General features: G+C 45.8%; 1 protein-coding gene across 1 annotated transcript in view; it reads left to right on the top strand.

Annotated features, from left to right (window-relative positions):
- Positions 1 to 5,348: 5,348 nt before the first annotated feature.
- Positions 5,349 to 20,829, top strand: part of EGLN3 (egl-9 family hypoxia inducible factor 3) — a 28,531-nt gene continuing 13,050 nt past the window's right edge. Inside the window, exon 1 of the mRNA XM_056492130.1 lies at positions 5,349 to 5,956. Coding sequence (XP_056348105.1) covers positions 5,600 to 5,956 — 357 coding nt within the window. The 5' untranslated portion in view covers positions 5,349 to 5,599. The remainder of the gene's footprint in view (positions 5,957 to 20,829) is intronic.

Raw genomic sequence — 20,829 nt, 5'->3', positions numbered from 1 at the left:
ATAGCCATAAAATGAACTGCCTAGTGCAATACTGTCAGACTGTGCATGAAGTGCATTTGCTAAACTTTGCTCTCCTTGCATTCTGCTCACTTGCTAACTCCCTGCAGGACAGTTTGGAACATGCCAAGGCTCCTCAAGCTGACAACACGCCACAAACACCCATTGCTCTACAAGAGATGCACCACAGGCCAGTAAAAGCTGCAAGTTTAAGGGCTGGCATTCCTCAGGGGCTGCTGGAACAAGATAGAAGCAGTTTATCCTATCAGGAAGCTGGAAATCTCACTTCCCAAAGAGCCATCTTTACATCCAGACTGCTTTAGGAAAACTTTGATAAAACATTTGATTGTGGCTGACAGCTAGCTGAGCTCCCCTAGCCATTACAACATTTATTGTGTGTTTTTCCCAAGATGAAGATTTGGAAGACACTGGTGCATCAGATACTCAGGCCACTACAAACAAGGCAATCTTTAGCAGGTGTTTAGACTATTCAAAGCCTACCTGAAAGTTTATCACACATTAACTAACTCAAACCTCATTCAGGCTGTCTGGAAAGGAAGGGAAAAAACCAATGACAGCTGAGCTATTACAGAATGCCATAGGTTGGATGAGACCTTAAATATCATCTAGTTCCAAACCCCCTGCCCTGGGCAGGGATGTCACCCACTACAGCAGATTGCTCAGAGCCCCATCCAACCCGGACTTGAGCACTTTCAGGAATGGGACATCCACAACTTCTCTGAGCAGCCTGTTCCAGTGCCTCCATAACATCACAGTAAAGAATTTCCTCCTTACATCCAGTCAAAATCTTTCTCTTTTAGTTTTAGTAATTTACCCTTGTTCTATCACTAATCTGCCCATATAAAAAGTTCCTCTCCCTCTCTTTTAAAAGCCCTTGTTAGGCACTGGAAAACCACAATGTGGTCTCCCCAGAACCTTCTCTTTTCCCAGCTCTCAGCCTGTCTTCATAAGAGAAGTGCTCCAGCCCCCTGATCATTTTCATGCCCTCCTCTGGGCTTGCTCTAAGAGGTCCATGTACCTCTTGTGCTGAAGACTCCAGATGTGGACCCAGCACCCCTTGTGGGATCTCACGAGGGCAGAGTCAGCACCTCAGCCAGGCAGCTGGTGTTCCTTCTTGTCTATCAAATTGTTCACTCCTGCCCAAAGAAGTCAGTCTCAATGGTTCCCATCCTTCCAGCACATCTCACTGGACCTAAGATAATTTAACTCCCTAAATGACTCCTTACTTTTTTTGCTCAGAATTGCTTTTCTGCCACCTTAGCAAAGGAGATCAGCCATCAAAGAATCCAAAGTGTGCCAAAGCAAGTGCCAAAGAGAGGTGTGGGGGGAAAAGGTGCTGAATGAGTTGTTGGGTCAGCTCAAGCCATGACAGGTACCTTCACCCTCACTCCTGCTTTCAGTGTGACATAACATGAAGGGTGCTGACAAAGGAGCTCTGTCAAGTCTTGTGGCTGCAGTTGGAGGAGGCATCACTCCAAACCATGGCTGCTCTGCCAGGAGCTGATACCTGCACAGCAGGCAAAGGAACAGTACAGCTGCTGATGCCTCAGCTATTTCTGTGTAAAAATAAGCCCCCACTGAAGGTGGATGTAAGGCTCTGGACTCTGCACTTTTGAAGGGGCTGAGGCAGATACTCACATTCTCTTCTGCCACCACTGCGGAGGAGAGGTTGAAACCAGCAGCAGAGGGATGGGCAGGGCAGGTGGGGTTAGTGACCTCTTAAGAAGTCATGGCAAGGTGTGCTAGCACTGGTGTGTCATCTCTGTACAAACACTACCTGCCCCTTGGCCAGAGGGGTTGTATAACTATACCAACACTGTCAGAAAAGTGCCTTCTGTAAGCAGAACTTCAGTTATTGTCTCACTAGATTATGAGACCTCAGCTCTACAAATCATGCTATGAGGTACTAAGAGTACAGTTTTACAGTTTCTCACTGATATAAAGAATACTCTTCCCATCTTCCCTTTCTCTTGCTGGGGCCTTTGCAGATGAGACCTAGCACTGAAGTAGTGTGGCTGGCTTTCCAGCAGGAAAAATCTGAAAAAAAGACTCAAAATGTTTAAAACTCTCTGCTCTGAAAAAGTGTGAAGCAGTTCATCTGTAAATTCTCTTGTCAAAAAACCATCATTAGTGTATAAAAAATATCCAGGCTTGACAGACACCAATTATTCTAATCCTCTAAAACAAATCTCCTTAAAAATCATTCTGCCAGCATGCTAATGTCCTGTTTTAGTCTGCTGAACTCTAATGTGTGCCATACAGTGAAAGCAACAGATATGCAGGAATCAGAAGTTTTCAAAATTAGATGAAATGAAAAGTAAGAAAACACAGAATTAATTTTAGAAGTGAAAAAAAAAATCTATGTTGTAAGAATAAACAGAGCTTTACATGGCAGAGGGATTGCTCATATATAATTGAATGATGTAGGATCTTTAATTAAAATGTGGTGACACCTTTCATGCCTGTGATGCACAGCACTGTAAACAAACTTAATGCATGTCCAAAAGTGCAGGTGACATTGTGAATTGTCTGATTTCACACCTTCATGCCTTTGTTTGTGCCGTCTGACACTTACATTGTACATGCTCTGTGCTAGCTTTATTTGGGGAGCAGTGCTGTGGTCACACTAAGTGCTATGGAAGGTTCAATGTCTGCTCCTGTTCCAGCTCTTTTGTTCTTCTGGGTAGTTCTCATACACTCTAGTGCACTCTGAGGACTGCTTTGCTTTTTTATTGGCAAGTTCATGGCTAAGTTGGGAACTGCTACACTTGCAGCCCAGCATCTCTCGACTCAGCTTTGGTACCCCTAAGGGGAATGAGAGAGCTCTTGCAGAGTATCTGTGGGCTAGGCAGGAATTTGTCCTTTCTTGGTTGTGATCAAGATGATGTGTGATAGAGGCTGTGATTGCACAGGTTACAAACTCGTTCCAGTATAATGATGGAATGAAAACTGTTTCTGGGTGCAGTCTGTACGCACAGAGAGTTTCTAACCTAAGCAACCACAATCTCTATCACACTTTCATTATCATCATGCAAGGGGCATTATCATCATCAGGGGACAAAGAGATGAAGTAAAATAGCACCAGTAAATAAAAACAAATAAAATAACTACACTTGGGGTTTGCTCCTCCTGATGTTTTATCTTCACATGGAACAATAGTGCACCTGACTGCAACTGCAAATGCTAGTATGAAAAGCACATCATGCTTCCAGGGACAAAACACTTTGTCCACCAGAAAACCTGATTTGCCAACAAATGGCAGCGAATGCCCTCCTGAGGAAGATGGGACATCAATGCTGGAGGAATGAGTATTCACAACTATGTGAACATCACTCTGCAAGCAGGGCTGCGGACTCAGTTTTCTAAGACAAATCTCCAGCTCTCTAAGGTGACTTTTTCTGATGCATATCTGGCATCAAATCTGTTTCAAACTTTCAAAATGTAATGATCAACCTCAGCTACTGCCAAAAGGCATCCCTTGACTTGTCAAAATGGCATCATTACACTTGATAGAAAGGCTAGAAATTCAGCGTCTACAAATACTTGATTATACTACAGGACTGTATATTTGCATGTGTGTGAACAAGGGGAAGAATCAAAGAATTTTTGGCACATAATGGCTTTTACATAATAAAAATATGTGAACAGTACAATAATGCATCAACAATAATATAATGTATCCAAATTTCATAACGTTGAGATTTTGCAGTTGAACTAATCTTGCATCCCTTGCTGATTATGACAACTGCTCTTAACATGACTGATTCTTCAGATAAGCATTAAGGGATTAATAAGATTCAGAATTGTATCTTATTAATTATAACCCCACTTTAATGTGAAGTATGTACCTAAATTAAATAAGGTCCTTTTACAGCACATATCTCACCACATACGAATTTATCTGATGTAATATTGCTTGGCTCTCGACAGAGCTGTCAGGGAATAACTTTAGAGGATTAGACCTGTGCTTAGTGCTATTCACTGAGGGGCAGATACACTGGATTCAAGGAGAACAAACGTGGAATACGTGACCCGCTCCTGCATATGCCTGGAGTTTGCAGCTCGAGCAGCATCAGCGCACGGACTGCCGGTAATCCCGTCAGGATTCGCGACGTGAAGGGGAAGAAAAGAACCAGCAGAGATTTTGCCTTTTTTGGGGGTGAAAGGTGCCGGGCTCCAGCCGAAGCCGTGCCGTGCCGGCACAGACACACACACGGACCCGCGTCCTGCGGGATCCCGGGCGGAGCTCTGCCGGCCCTGCGGGTGCGGACGGGGAGCGTGTGTCTGTGTGTCTGTCTGTGTCTGTCTGTCTGTGCCTGTGTGCGCGCGGACTCCGCGGGGCCGCGTGGGGCAGCACAGGCGGCCGCCGACCAGCATGGATGGATGGATGGATGGATGGATGGATGGATGGATGGATGGATGGATGGATGCCCTCGGCACACGGCCGGCTGCAGGGCTGTGTGACATCGATAACTTCACAGACACCGGCCGAGGCTCGGCCGCCCTGTCCCGCCTCTCAGCAACGTGACGTGGCTTTGGTTTTGGTTTCTGTGGAGGCTCCTCTCGTTTGTTTAGCAAATGCCGGGCACGCTGCGTGTGAGCGGAGCTGAGCGGCTGTGGGCTGCTCGCTTCGGCTCGGTCCGAACAGACCCAGCAGCGGCCGTACTTGTTACGGTGTTACCGGCAAGGGAAAGGCGAGTTTTGGTTTGGAACGAAGTTTGTCACGGTTTGACCGCAGCTGTCCCGTCGTGGCACGAAGCCGCCGACGGTCCGGGAGGTGTTTCCTGCTACCAGGGCCAAGCAACCTGGCGGGCCCTTTGGGATAAATAATTCAGGGAAGTGCTATTTTTCTATATAAACCTTTTATAAAGCAGTGCGCTCCTCGCCACAATGCATCTGCCGCTTAATGCAACAGTTCTGTCTGGTGCTGAAACTGCCGCTGGCCCCGGCGGGACACTGGCAAACTTCACTCGGGCTATTCCAAGAGCTCCGGAGCGGCGGAGCAGGGCGAGGCTCGGGGGTCGCGGCCGACATGCCGGGGGACAATTCCTCAATGGCGCTGCCCGCGCCACTCCGGGGGCGCGCGGGACCGCGGGCCACGCCCCCCGCGCACGTGCGGGAGCCCCCGCCGCGCGCTGCCCGCGGGCCGGCCCCGCCCCGCGCCGCGCCATTGGCCGCCCGGCGGGAGGGGGCGGTGCCGCGCGGCCCCTCCCACGTGCGGCGGCGCGAGCACACATCCCGCACGTAGCCGGCGTATTAACCGGCGCGGGGCCGGCGGCGCCTCCTCACGGCGGGCGGGGCTGCCCCGCCCTTCCCGCACGGCCCGGGCCGCTCCCGCGCGCCGCTGGGGCGGCAGTAGCGGCAGCGCAGGGCTCCGGCAGCACCGCCGCTCCCGCAGCGCCGGGCCGCGGTGCGTAGCCGAGCCCGCGGCGGCCGAAGTTCTAGCTCGCCTCGCCTCGCCTGGCCCCGCGCCGCGGCGGAGCCCCTGCCCGGCTCGGCCTGGAGCGGACGGCGGCCCGACGGGCATCGCCTCGCAGCGCGGGCGCCGGCAGAGCAGCGGCGCGCCCGTCCCCGCCGCGCCATGCCGCTGGGGCACATCATGAGGCTGGACCTGGAGCGAATCGCGCTGGAGTACGTCGTGCCCTGCTTGCACGACATCGGCTTCTGCTACCTGGACAACTTCTTGGGGGAGGTGGTGGGGGACTGCGTGCTGGAGCGGGTGAAGCGGATGCACCGCGACGGGGAGCTGGCCGACGGGCAGCTGGCCGGCCCCAGCCGCGGGGTGGCCAAGCGGCATCTCCGCGGCGACCAGATCAAGTGGATCGGAGGCACGGAGGAGGGCTGCGAGGCCATCAACTTTCTCCTCACGCTGATAGACCGGCTGGTGATGTACTGCGGGAGCCGGCTCGGCAAGTACTACGTGAAAGAGCGCTCCAAGGTAAGGGTCCCGGCCGGCCCGACCCGCCTGGCAGCTGCCGCCGGGACCTGCCGGGCACTGGCCCGCGGGTGCCCGTGTCCCGCAGCACCGCCCGGTGCCGTGCGCTCCTCAGGGGCTCCGTGCCGCTCTCCAGCCTGCCGGGTGCGCGGTGCCGCTGGGAGCGGGGCTGCCCGCTGCCGGTCCTTCTCCCCGCCGGTGCCAGCAGCGCTCCGGGGCGGCTCCTTGGTGGGTTGTCGCCGGGCTCCTCGGTGCCGGACCCCGTCCAGCCCCTTGCCTTTTCCGCTGTGTGACCATCACTTCGCAGCCGTCCCGGGGGCTGCAGGCGACTCCTCGCTCCTCGCGGTGGGGCTGCACCCCGCTTCTGCTTGCGCTCACCTGAGTGCGCACAGGAGGGACCAAAAATGTCTAACCTGGGCTACGTTTCGGGGGGAGCAAGCTCTCCACCCCCATCTGAGAACGTACCCGGCTCTGATCCGATTATTTGGATGTTTTCTCCCATGTAGTAGTAGTGTCCTAAATAGTTTCGTGGTTCCAACTCTTGTCGCCGTTCTACAGCTAAAGAGGTTATCGTTACTGCATCGAGTATGCACAAATATGGGATGTTTCGTTTGAACACAGCAGACTTTCGTTTTAAAGAGAAAAGCTGTTTTTTTTCTAGGCTTTTTCAGAAATGGAGAGGACACTTGTATTATTAGTTTCTTTCCCAATGAAGTTTTTTTGCACTTGCAGTGCCATTAGTTTGGGGATAACTTGTCTTTTCTTTCCTTGTTTGTTTTGTTATGGCAAAGCAAACTAGCTTGGAATTAAGTTTACTTTGTTGCCCTGAATACTGAAAACATCCTTATTTCTTTTATTTCTGACTTGGCATAGTAAATTTTCCACAGGTCCACTGCTTTTAGAGATATGCCAGAAGATAAACTAATGGAACTTTCAAAAAAATGACAAAAGGGAGAAGTTAGGCATTTCTCTCGATCCTGACTTGCACTGGACTAAAGGCACGTGTGAGTGGTACTACAATTCCCTCCTGAAAAATGAAGATGATGTTCAGTGATGTTTACCTGTGAAAAGTTCAGTGATGTTTACCAGTTGCTTGGGAACACACTGAAACCTGTGCATGCACCCCCACACAAATACACACAGTAGTGGGAATAATGAAAGATTGAAACGTTGTTCCTTATGCTTAGTTCTGCTGAATTGCTAATCATCAATTCAGTTAAAGCTTGGGTAGATATGTTTTTAAATGTGCTTAGATTGGATTTCACTTCTGTTGAGAGCCTGGTATTAGGAGATATAAATAACCATCCTGCCTTGGCACACCTTTAAGGTCATCCTCATCCTTTCTCTGGGTGACTTCTGTTTACCTGTTTACTACTGAAAGTACATTTCTGGCTAAGAGGGGTTGTGTGTAGGGATGGATGTTGAGTGGGGTTACTGAAAAGTTGGATTGGAGTGTAAGGAGGCTGTCTACCCTTTCTACAAGAAAACAAATCAGCTGAATGGATGAATGGAGGCTGTTGGTGCTGATTGGGAAGAAAGGTCATTTGGGCAGTGCCTTTGAGTTGTAGAGATGATTTTAAAAGAGTTTTGGTGTTTTTGAAGGCATTCTTGTACAAATAGTAATAGCAAACAGAACTTGTTTTATAAATAGACAGCAAGCCCTTTGCTATAAAGGAAGACTTCTGGCTCATGTGCTTTAATGTAAAAGTTGTCAGACTCCAAACAGCACATGGAAGTGCAAGGCAACAGTTCAGGACTTAAAGGGACTCCATATCTCAATGTTGTTTGTAAAACCAAATGCAGAAAAGTTTTCATCAGACGTTAGTAGTAACCAACCCCCTTGTTATAATAATAAGTACCATGGGTATGTGAGGCCCTGGAATAGCAGCTGCTGTCTGTAACTGAGATGTGGGACGCCTTCAAAGGAAGATTATTCCTGTGACTAACAACTGACTACTACATGCAGGTTCCCACGTCGGTTTAAGACATTTCTCTTGCACCTTTAAACCTTCTGAACTCTTATGGATGCATACACACAAATCCGAAATTCAAATCCAATGTTTTTTTATTTTATCTGATGGATTTTACATGTAAATGATTGCCCACAAAACTTTCACAGCTTAACATTTGTAGGGATGTGGGGTGTTCATGGGCAACTGGACCAGAACTTCTTTGTGGGACATGTGCTGTTGAGTTTATTGTTTTGGGATATCGATATTAGTTGGAACTAAGAGTTCACAACGATTTGTTTAAAATATAAGCCTTTAGGTACGTGGTAACTCAGTTTATCATGAAAATGTACTTATGTCATATCAGCCCATTGTTATTTAAAGGTTTATATTTTAAATAAGTAGTATGACTTTAGTCTTCAGCCTGAGTGTTGGGAGAAGGGGAGAGATTTGCCTAGTAAGTGAATTTATATCAGATTATGTCAGTTTAGCATGAAGTGCTTCATGTTTTGTAGCTACACAAACATAATAAGACCTGAACAACTTTAGTCCAATAAAAGAAATTTTCCTTTCAGCTAAATGAGAGAAACAAGTCAGTTACAATTGTGCTGTTTCCAAATTAATTTCAAGAGCATTTCAAGAAAGTTAAGATTGTATCAAAGAGAATGAACAAGTAAAATTTTCAAGGGTGATGGATATTCATGGGAGCTGCTGGTTGACATTTGAGGACTGATCACGAAATGTAACCTTTCATCTTTGCAGACCAGTGATACAGATCTATCTTTGGTGTAAGTCATATTTTAAAATACTCGCTGGTTAAATGATTGAAACATGGTTAAAGGTTGACAGACCTAATGCACTGCTAGTTGGCTTTTGCATTCTCATCAACTAGTCTCCATTTTCTAGTAAGATAATACAATGGTTCTCCTTTTCTAGTAGCTAAATGGGTAAGGATGTCACTGAGGCATAATTGACCCAAGTTCAGTCTTCTCCTCAGAGTGAGAAGATTGATGTCCTCATGCAGAAGGACAGAAATCGCTCTGTTTTTGAGGACCTTCACTACTCTGCTGGAGCTTTACTTGGTGGAGAAAAGCTGGTGGGTGTTTGAGGTCAGAAGCAAAGCTGCAGCTTGGTCTGTGAGGCCAGTCACCCAGAGTGCCCTCTGGATTCAGGTCATGCTCCAGGGACTGCAGGTGAAAGGGTGATGTGCTGCAGCTTCTGACTCCCCAGGTCCCAAAGCTCCTTCTTGGGGTTAACTGGCATTTTCAGGGGCTTGAAGGAGCGCCCTGTAGAAAAACATTGTTCTATAAATTTCTTCTGCAAGACTTGAGAAATGTTTTGGTAGTAGGTGGAGTGCCTTTGGAATGTATTTTTAAAATTTATTTTATTTTTTTTAAGACTCCGTGGAGCTTGGGGGATCTTGGAAGTGCCTGATGTGAGGAGGCAGGGGACGAGTATGGCAGAAGCCAGGTTGGCTGGCTGGTGTGTGGAAATGCTAAAGTTCTGTTTGCAGTGGGGTGTCTGGGTAACTCATTGCTGCTAGGAGGCTGTGGTATTCCCCTTCTGTGGAGAAGGGCAGTTCTCCCTGTGGCTGGTCCCAGGGCAGTGCCATCCGTGCCTGCTGCCCTGGGCTACCCCAGCTGAGTCAGCGCTTGACGTGCTGCCAGCGGCTGCGCTGGCCCTCGTGGCGAGGGCTGCAAGGTACTTTGGTACTTTGGACTGGTGTGGCTGCACTCTGAGTGGACTCTGCACCTCGTCGTGAGAGCAGCACGTCCTGCTCTGAGTCACACATACCCTCCTGGGTACCACCAAGGGCTGAAATCCATGCCAGGCCTGCCACTGGGGACCTTGAGCCCATCTTGGACCTGCTGGACACCAGTGAGTCCTGCTGGTTAGAAAATAAAGCAAGAATTCATAATCTTCAGATTTGCTCTGTGTCAAAGGAAGACTGTGACTGATGTTTTCAGCTCAGAACAGAACTGCTCACATTCAATGTCAAGTGTATGGCCTGAAGTTAAAAAAAAAAGTTTTCAATGTGCGATTAGTTAATTTAGAAGTCCCTGTGGGATGTGAACCTTCTCAAAAACTTGCTTCCTCTGCTCATTGCCATAACATCACCCTGCTCATCCTATCCTGGTGGACCCTCTCTAATGATCACAGGAGAAGCAGGTCTTTTGTGGTGACAGTTCATAGCTAGTGAGTGTTTGCTGGGAACCAGAGTGGGTTCTTCTGCCTATCACATGGAGTGTTCCTAGGTAGGTTTTGAAATACGGGCTGCCTAGCAGGTTGTTACCAAGGTTTCTGTCCCTGAGGATTGAAGAAATGGATGAGATGTCACAGAAGTAGTTTTGCAAAGTTCCTCAACTCTGGTAATGAGGTAAGGTATTTTTGCATTTATGTATGAAAAAAGAAAAGTGCTGTTCTGTAACATTCAAATTTTATCCTTTGCAATTAAAAGAGTGAAATGCTGAATTTTGACTTGAAGTACTGATTTGAAGAGTGGGATAACAGAAACCTATAGCTATAGTAGGCTGAAGAGCAGTACTGCCTCTTGATATATACTGGTTTATTGTATGCTACAAAGTATTTTTGATACGTGGGTAGCAAAACATCTCTTACAATTAGTTTACAATGGAAGGTCTGATGAATACCACCATCCAGAAGAAATATGCGCAATTTCTTCCTTCTAATCAAATGCACATGTTCTGGCATAATGTATAAGTTCAAATCTGTTCTTCTGGCCAGCTGCCGGCAGAGTCCGGAGCCACTGGAACTGTAAATACAACAGACAAGTCATTTTATGATATGAGAATGAAGAATTCAGCATTGGCACAGATCCTAGTGTGGTTGCTTTGGCTTAGTGTCAAAGCTGATGTTTATATCCGTGTTTGTCAAGCAAGATTAGTTAGCCTGGTTAATTATACGCAGGAATGTATAATTTTTGCTTGACAATCAGACGAGTATAAACTCGGGCATATTAACACTTGTTTTTGTTCTTCATCAAATTATTCTTAATGACTTTTGAAACTTTCAAAAGATCTACTCTGAAAGAGGCACTTGGAGAATTTTTTGGATAAATTCTTCTTTCAGCAGGGACAGGGTATTGGAGAAATGAATCAATATTGTACAGACAGTGATGCACATATCTGTAAGTGGGTTCAGAAGCATGGGAAGCCTCTAGGGAATGGTGTTTGTATTAATCCTCAGATGTTGAAGTTGCAAGCAGCGGGAATTCAGTAGCTATTATTTATCATCACTCTTAAAAACCTGACTGTAGTGCACTGGCAAACTTACTTCATGGTAGCAATAGCAAAAACGTGCTGCCTTTGGTGTGTGTTACACCAGAACCTTTGGCAGTCAGGTGGCTTCTCTGGGTCCTCCTTTTCCCTTCTTGCCAGCGACCTTTATCACACTGTGCCAGGAGCCTGGCCACATGCTTTACAGCCACAGTGCCAGAGAAAGGCAGAGGGTGGTTAATCCTGTAAGTGAAGGGATGTCAGTGCTCTCAGGCAATGTAAAGATACGAATGGTCTGTTTATCCTGAGTTTGTGCATGTGTTTGTGGCATCAGGGCAATTTTTTTGTTGTTGTCTGTAGTTTTGCAGTCCAGCAGTTCGTGAGTCGTGCTAGACTCTGGTGTTACACAATGGTGGCAAAGCAGTGAAGTTTTCCACAATTTCTCCTGTATTGATCACACATTTTCTGCAGTAACTTCTTGTTTATTGCTGTGCCTGCTCTGGTAGCAGTTCTTGCTGGTACCACGTCAGCTCTTAATGACAGGGACTTGCAGAGGTTGCCTTACTGGTGTGGTGACCAATGGCTTGATCACTCGCAAGCCCTAAATAGTATGTGCCACTCAGTTTGCTTTTATATGAGGACTCACTGCTCACTGAATGCCAGTGTAACTGTAATACAGATGGCATGAAGGTCTCTGTGTATGGGGAGTGTTTGTCCTTTGTACTCACAGGGGTGTGTGCAGCATCGCAAGGTGCAGTACCCTTGGGAAAGCCACTGGGGAAATGACGAGATTGAGAGTTCAGTGCCCTGTCCTGCTGAGCTTGCATTTTGGGAGGGAGGAGAGCTGGCCATGGAATTACAGAATCAATTAGTTTGGAAAAGACCTCTGAGATCATTGAGTCCACGCTGTGACTGAACGCCACCATGTCAACTAGACCATGGGACTAAGTGCCACATCCAATCACCTCCAGGGACAGTGACTCCACCACCTCCCTGGGCAGTCTGTTCCAGTATCTAATCACCCCTTCTGCAAAGGATTTCTTCCTAATGATCCTTGCTATTAATATTTGTATGCCTTTTCCCAAGGTAATTGTTAATGAATAATTTAGTCCATTACATACAGTTCACTGCTAATAGCAGTATATGTTAAAATGGACATTGGTTCTCATAACACTGATGCAGTACAGGAGGTACACAGTGAAAGTGGCTTGTTACTTTGCATTAAGGATTCCAACTCTGTGAATTCCAATGTGTTTATTTGATTTCACAGTAAACTCTTCTTTCTTTAAATTCCAAATTTATCTAGATGGTGGCTCAGTGTAATGCAGACTTACCCTGCTTGTTCTTCCTGAGAAATTCGCTTGATTTAGTACATGGAAGTATCTTCTTCATCCTCTTCCATATTGCACGGATTTTTAAAACTTTTTTTTCCCCCAAGGTGGTGATGTTCAACAGTACTGCAAGTTCTTCCCATATGTATGTGGAAGGAATGAGAGAGGGAGGAGATAATGATCCAAGCATGAATGCATTTTTAACAAAATGAATTTTTGATGTTTCCTGAACAAACTTGATACACTTGGAAGAGATCAATACTTTTATCAAATGTTTCAAGATGATTCTTACTAAGACCAGGTACTTTCTTCTTTTTTGTTTCTTTGAGGTATTCACTTTTTTCTGCTCCTCTTGCAATTGGATTGAGTTTTCCCATTGTGTAGCAGGCCAGGAGCAAGTTGTTCCTTGGCACCAGCAAACCCCATAGCACTCACCCATCTTGTAAAGTGGATGGCTTTGAGAGAATGAGGAGATTAGGAAGGGAGTAAGTGTTACTGGTTTTATTTAGATCTATGGAAAAGGAGGATTGAGGGAATTTAAAGCCCTGGGTTGGATTTTTCATGACTGTAATCCTTCTGTCACGAAGGTGAAGACTGAAACAATGATAGAAAGCTGCCAACAACACATCTCCCTCTTAAGCTTCTGTAAAAAGATTTTATTGGTAAGGTTTTTTAGTAGAGGAGCTCATGGGAAGAGGTGTTTTGGAAACTGCTTCTGGTACCTGTGCCTAGGGCTGATGGCTGCTGTGGTGGGCTCCAGGGTGAATAACTGATGCAGTGGTACAGAACTTGATGGGGCTTGACAGAAGATTTTGACAGATGCATAACACTACACAATAATTTGGTTTAGACCTTTTATTGCTTTGAAAAGAGATTACAGAGTTGGTCAGAAAAGCAATAAGTTCTCTCTGTTCAGTCAGTGAGGTGAAGTAAGATCATGAAGGAGGCTCATGCCAAGTAAATCATCTATCTCCAACTGTTTAAAGTATTCACAGGCACGTCATCCCATCAGCACACCACTCGTGATCATTCCTGTGAATGGTTTGGAGAGGGCTGTTAGCTCTGTTTCCTCTCCATCACTAACACATGCATCTACTATCTCTCAGTGACAGAAAGGAGCTTTTTTCCCTACAGTCATTTTTTCTCTTGACATTGTGCTTTGATAAGATTAGTAGGTGAATAAACTTAGTGCCAACATGCAAAGCACTTAGTAGAAAGCAATTGATTAAACAACCTACTTGTTGCTCTGATTTTTCACAAATAAAGTAATCCAGGAGATTTTTGCTGAGGGTAGTGGTTCCATGGAGGCTTACTAAATGTTTATGTTTAGCCACCCAGATAAAAATGAGCAGTGTAAATGACAGGAGTACAGCATAGTACTCTATCTGCATTGACTGGAAGCAGCACAGGTTGTCCAAAGTTTTGCATTTGGAAGTGGCAGAGTAGTCATGTCTTTTGCCAAACATCAGAGAATTGCATCCTACTTTGTAGCTAAAAAAGATACAAGACTCAAAATGGTTATCTCTCTAGTTCATGTGAATCTTTTGGTCAAAATAAATAGTCTGTTTTCTGTGCTTTTTTTTCTGGACCTGAAAATCTAAACAAGATATATGTCTGCATTTTTCCTGTCTGTAAGTCATAATATAATTAATCATTGCTTATGTGTTCTTGCACTGTAATTTTTTATACAAAGTGATAAGAAAAATGTTTTTTAAAATTTTGGCTCCGGTTCATCAATTCACTTAAGTATGTTTTCTTAAAGGCTCGTTTAGATCAATGGGACCTGAAGCACATATTCTGGTGATTGGCTTAGACTATGTTAGAATGTGCTTGGAAACCTTCAGGAAGAGTTGCATTTCTTGTGCCATCCCTGGTCTTTTTTCTTACATTTGAAATGCAGGTCATATTTTATGTGGCCTCTTGAGAGGCAGCAAGGAACCTTACTTGATGAAATAGATAGTAGTTATGATTTTTATCTGACCATTGCAACTAACTGACTGTATTATGGCAAACTTGTCTTAATACCATTAACAATAGCAGTTATTCCAGTAATGCATGCAAAGGGGTGGACAGTGTGTGGTGGGGAATCCCATATGGAATGGTAGAAGCCTGGGGTGTGAGAAAAGCAGACTGTGGTGGAAGTCAGCATGGACCTTCCTGACTGCCTTGGGATTCCAGGGAGTGAAGAAAGCATCTTGCACAGTCCCTCACTGGACCATGTGGGTATCAAAAATAGAGCAGAACCAGAGAATTTGAGAGAGAAGATATTAAAGAAGTGGTGGGAGGGGGGAAGTGTCAATTAGTCCTCAACTTACCTGTGCCTGGGTTGCTAACAGCCCTAGGGTGTTGTGCTTGCTGCTGAAGACTGTATGTGTTAAGTGCACCTTCCCCTGCTGATTTCCCACAGGAAATCTGGTAGAAGTGGTTTGAATAGCAGAAAAAGGAGAAGCTTCACCATAAATGCTGTAACGTGTCCTGCTGTTAAGACATAAAAGCCAAGTCATATAAGTAGATGTGCACAAGCAGGAGAGAGTCCCTCATAATGTAATGGTAACTCTGTTCTTGGCAATATTCACCAGTGTTTCCACCTAAGTAAATGAATTTACCCTCTGTCATCTCATCTGTTGTATGGAGCACGTGCATGGTTTCTCTGAAGCAGGCCAACAGGAAGGATCACTGCCTGGTTAACTGTTTTACAGACTTCCTCTTCATGAAGGAGCAGTGAGAGGATTTGTGAATGCTGGTCCTCATTGCCAAATTCAGTGTAATTCAACATTTCATGGTGGTCAAATACTGAAGTGTCAAAGTTGTGCATTTTACCAAGATATTTGAGTGCATTACTTCATGTTTTAACTGGTGACTTAAAGGCTCAGTGCAGTCTCACATTTGCACTGATAATTTCTTGGCAAGAGTAAAAATGTAGTTGACATTGTTTTTTGTTTGTTTCTTTACACTTGGATGTCTGCAACTGAAACAAATACATTTTTTTTCTTTGCTGGCACTTGGTTAAAAGCATATTTCACTGCTTGCCATCTGTAGAAGCTACTGCTGCTAGTTCTGAGCTGTGTTAGTACAATGTTTTGGCAGCAATTAGAAAAGGCACTGGTTGTGCCATTGGTGACCACAGCTATGGGCAGACATAGTGCCTACTTGACCCCCACACCGAAATGGGCATATGTAACCCTATAGCTCTGCCTCCCCCTCAAGCATCTGTCCTGCCTTCCTGCTGTGTGCTTCCCACCACAGAGATGCATTTGTACCCCATCTCTCTAGCAAAGCCAGCTGCAGGACCCCCACCAGCTGGTTTTTTTACCAGCCTGTCGTGCCTATGCAGTGACTATCTCTCATGTCCATGCCAGGGAAGAGGGCTGCTCTGGCTGCCCAACCAGCTGGCATCCTGGGAGAGCAGCCTCTGTCCAGCCTCCAGCTTGGCTCAGCCTTGGCTTCCCCTGTGGTGGCTCTGAGTACAAACTGCTCTTGTCACACTGGCTGCCAGAAGAGAGATTATGGAGAGGAAGAGGAAAAAGGAGGGAAGTGAGCCAGAAAGAACACTCCAGGCTTTCTGCATCCTCAGGAAGCATCCTGAACTCACACCAGAGAGACTGCCTCCCTTGCTCAACAGTTGCAGTGCTTCCTGCAGAAACTACCCTAGATGCTATAGAACATGATTGCTGTAAGACTCAATCCTGAACTGGGCCTTGAGAAATCTCCTAAGAGCTGCTGTTTTAGTGAGTTGTGGTGGTGGGAATGACTGGGTAAGGCTCCAGAGGGGACTGCAGCAAAGGAGAGCAGCAGGTGTGAGCAGGCTGAAACCTGTCGGGCATGGCTGTGTCCCTGTGCATGGCCATTGCCCCAGCAGGACAGTCTAAGCCTGTGTCAGTGGCCACAACACAGCTGGCCTTTAGGTTGGTCTCTTCTGTCAGGTGGTGGCAGCATAAATCCATGGGAGATGTTTGACCAGTGGAAAAAGGGAAGTGGGAATTCTGCAGCCGATCTTAAAATACAGAAATACAGAATCTAATGTTGTCTATGGCTGGGTTAAGGAGCAGACTTCCTTGTTCAGGAGTTGAGGGCTTTTGTGAATATCTTTAATACATGGAGATGTAAGGCTGGCAGTCAGTTTGTGGTGTGTGCATGTCTGTCTATGCATGCTTGCTTTGCTCAGAGTTGCCAAGTGTCTGTCTACACATACCTTAGTGGTGCAAGTACCAGATGTGTACATGGTGGAGAGAGAAGGCAATAAAACACTTAAGAAGATTTATGTTTTTTTTTGTTTTTTTTTTTTTTTTTTAATCAATACATTTTATTGCCTAGCTGTAGAACAGATATACAGTTTTTATTATTATAAATTTCCCTTGAATCCGAAGATCTTGTTTCACTGAATACACATCTATCCACTTTAACTGAGGGACTGCACTGTTGCAAAGTGCGTGTGTAGACAGAGCAGTACAACTTTATATGTAGGTAGAGCCTTAGAGGTAAAGACTACATGTTATTGAACAATGGTAGAAAGTATTTCTGATGGTAATTTGTTATAGATAATTTTAATGGGTTTTACCCTTAAATATTAATTTAAAATCTTATGCAGGATACTGTTATCTAGGCAAGGTTCTCTGTAAAGGTATGGGTGAGCAAAAGATGTGTGGGAAGTGAGTGAGACGGCTTCCTTCCAAAATTAACATAGGAGATAACTGGTCTCATCAATTAGCATTAATTTGGTGTTACTGCTGCGATAACAAGCACTTAAGAACGTTAATCTCTCTGTTTATGCAGTGCAGTGATGCCTTAGCAGCCTCAGAAGCCCAGACGTATCTGACAGGGAGGACCCTTGAGGCGTATTTGGGGTACCGCCAAGTGTGATGTGCTTCCCTGAACCCTGCATTCCTCTCTGGCAGTGAAGGGTGTTTTGCACTGAGCCAAAGGGGGAAAGGAAAACATCTCCCCCAGTGTGGCGCTCCTCTGGTGCGGTGGGATCGTGCGGGGTCACCAGAAGCGTCCTGGGTGGCGGCCTCAAGGAAGAACTGTCCTTGGCAGCTGGGGCCCCTGTTCCCTTGGCACACTGCTTCAGGGTGGTGGCTCATCACCTCTGCCTGCCAGGATGTTCAGGGCTGCCCCGTGGGAAGTGTTTGAGGTGCTGCATACTGAATGTGAGCTGATAAAAGTCTTATGGGCACTGTTGCTCACTGCCCACAGGCTAAAAATAAATGGGTAATAATAAGAAAAGGATGTTGGCAGCTCAGGCAGCTCTGACAGCAGCGAAAGTTTGCCTATGTTGTGGCTGTATTTCCTGACCTTTATTAATACAACCACAAGCACATCAGAATATGCAGTTCTTTAAATGTTGCAAACAAACAAAAAGAAAGTGGTGTAATCCTCTGGGTGACTAGTAGATAACTGAAAAGGTCTGACGTGCTGATGCAGAATAAAGGCTGGAATATTTTGGGAACTGAGAGATTGTCTTTCTACCCCATAGATGAGACATGTTCCTCAGAGGATATCTGTGCTGGTTACCAGGCTTTTATTCCCTGCTGAGAAACTGAACATACAGGGACAGTCCTTACAGATTTCCTTAATGAGCTTGCACTTATTTATGAATTTGCCTTTCTGCGGGGGTAGTGCTTGTCAGAATGTCCCCCAGGGCTCATTACAGGGGATCCTTTCTCCATCTGCATCAATTGCTTGGGATGCATTCTCATTAGTGCAGCTTGGCCAGGTTTGGCTCTTCGGGGAGAGGAGAGGACTGAAAGAGTTTTCTGAGTGATGAAAGAGGGCTTCAGCAAAAGGCAAAAATAATCCTAGACGTAATTAGACAGTAGTTTGTTTTTTTCGGTGTGAGGTGAGGCTGTGTTCCCGTGCTGGCAGGCAGGAGGGAGGGACAGCCGGCGGAGGAGCGCCGGGAGGGGCCGTGAGCGCTGCGCGCTCGCCGCTGCGCGGGTTTCCCCTCTCCCCGCCCGGGCTGTGTCTGGGGCGCGCTCCGGAGCGAAGTTTGCATCTCTCGCCGATCGCCTCACGCTCCGCACGTAGCACTGTCGTTAAGCCATCATCCCGCTGGCCCCGGGCCAGCGCTCCGAGGCGCAGGGCGGGCGGTCTCTCTCAACTCAACAGCCTTTATTGATACATCGGCGCACTGCGCATGTTTACAGCTGCTAATTGGAGACTTAATCTGAATATCCTTGACTGAACTAATTCACGGGCAATAGCCCTGTAAGCGGCAGGTCCCGCCGCGATGGTATGTATGCCCGCTCTCTCACGGCGCGCTAATCGCTCTGGAGCGGCGCTGGCGCTGCGTGCGTGCGAGGCACAGCGACCCGGGAACAGCACCACCAGCGCGGAGCCTTGGGTCACGGGAGGATGCGAAATACAAATCTAGCCTGCCTTTGCATTTGCAGGAGATGAGATAAACACTTGAAGTACTGGAGAAAAGTGTTCATTGACAAGCGCAAAGACATGTAGATTAATTAGGCATACAAGAAAGGAGGTTAATTCTTTGAATTATTCCAACAGGCAGAGATGCTTACTGCAAGGACAGTTCTGATCCTATGGCAGTTTCAGATTTGTTTCCTTAACTTTGTGTTCTGTTTTCTCCTTGATGTGCCCAGAGGCTGAATACAGAGAATTTGAGTGGTGGTCTGAAAGCAGTGTTAGTTTACTTGGCTTTTTAAAAATGTGAGCAATGTAGACAGTATACAGTGGTAGATGAATACCTGGGACTCTTTTGCCCTTGGAAACCTGGAGAACTTCTTCCATGGTCAGATCCCTTCAGAGTTTCTGAATTGCTCCTTGACTTCAGGATCCTGTAGGATCCCAGGAAGTATCCAGCAATGGGAACAGCTCAGCAGAGCTCTGCTGTCTCCAAAGGCTGGTCCGTGAATGCTCCGTGTTCTCTTGACAGGTGGCCGCTGCATACACGTGAGGCATGGCTGTTCCCTGCCTTCCCATTTCACAGTGGCTCTGCTCTGGCTGCCAGCTTGAACTTGAATGGCATCCAGATTTATTTCTAAGTGTGTGTTCTTTTAAGAAAAATAAAAAAATCTAGTCACAGGCTGAAACAGTCCTTCATATTAATAGTCTATGAAAAACAAAATTTTGTTGCCAATCATTAGGAAAAGCTCCCTAAACCCCATCACAGATTCATTAGCAGGAAACTCATTTTTAAAGCAGGCATCAGTCTGTGATCTGGCTTCCTTACAGACACATTCCATAAGATTTGAAAGCTTATTAGGGGCTCCTTGAGCTACAGCTAGATAACATGCCAATCATCAACAGCTGTGTGGCATAGAGGTAATCCATGAATAGAGCTTTCATGGGTAGCTCTTTGTTTCTACCCTTAGTTCTTAGAAGAAATTTAACAACTAGTTTTCCATCTTACACTAATCAGAATATTATCAGGTAATAGACTTTTTCTTGGTAAGCAAAAATAAACCAGTGTCTTAGCATCTTTTTCGTGCAGATGGGAGAATAGTCTTTCCCACAATTCCCACCCTCAGGCTGTTTATAAAAAAAAAACTTTTTAAAAGTGCTTTTATGTACCTGCAAACAACAAGCAAGCTAGGACAGTGCATGCAAAAGACTAAATAAAATAAAAAGGGAGAGATGAGGTTTCAGCTCCTGGAAGATCTAAATCTGATCAGCAGGCTTGCATGTAAGCAAGGAGAAGCAAGTACCAGACCACCTGGTGGAAATGCTATCTGTGGAAACAGGGTATTTTTATGCAGTTACAAGTGATAGTTTGATTGAATACTGATAACTAAGTTGTTGTAAGGAAATGAGGGATCAGTTTCTCATGCAATACTGCCACTGAAGCTCATTTCATGTGTTGCTTGACTGAAGCGAGCAGAATTTTACTCCCTCTTGGAACTGGTGATTCCCTTTCTGTCAGGCACTAGGCTAATGTCTATGATTTGTTGGTGTTTCAACATAATTTTCTTCCCTCTGTTTCTTCCCATTTCTATAGAGTATTAAGCTAGACCAATGGTCCCAGTTCGTGCTTTTCTATACCAATGGAATATTTTAACTTTCATAAATTCAAACAAACTAATGTTTAATAAGGTTCATGAGTATTTTATAATTAACTATTACAAGCTGTCTGTCAGAAAAAAACTTGGGTGCAATAAGAAATTACGTAAGAAACACTCCATAGTGTTTGTGTGTCAGTCAAGCCTCAACTGAGAATCTCTTGTCTTTGATCATGAAATGTCAGACTACTCATGTTCTTTTAATATAGAATGTGCTGGGTGCCTTTCCCTTTCTGGATGTAAAGACTGTGCACATCTGTGAGCTAGAATCAGGGTGAGCACAGTATGCATTCAAAACTAAGACAATCAAGTGAACCCTGGTAGTCCTCATTTCCTAGAGGACTG

This window comes from Oenanthe melanoleuca, chromosome 5 (genome assembly GCF_029582105.1).
Source record: "Oenanthe melanoleuca isolate GR-GAL-2019-014 chromosome 5, OMel1.0, whole genome shotgun sequence".
NCBI lineage: Eukaryota > Metazoa > Chordata > Aves > Passeriformes > Muscicapidae > Oenanthe > Oenanthe melanoleuca.
This window is presented reverse-complemented; position numbering and strand designations above follow the sequence as displayed.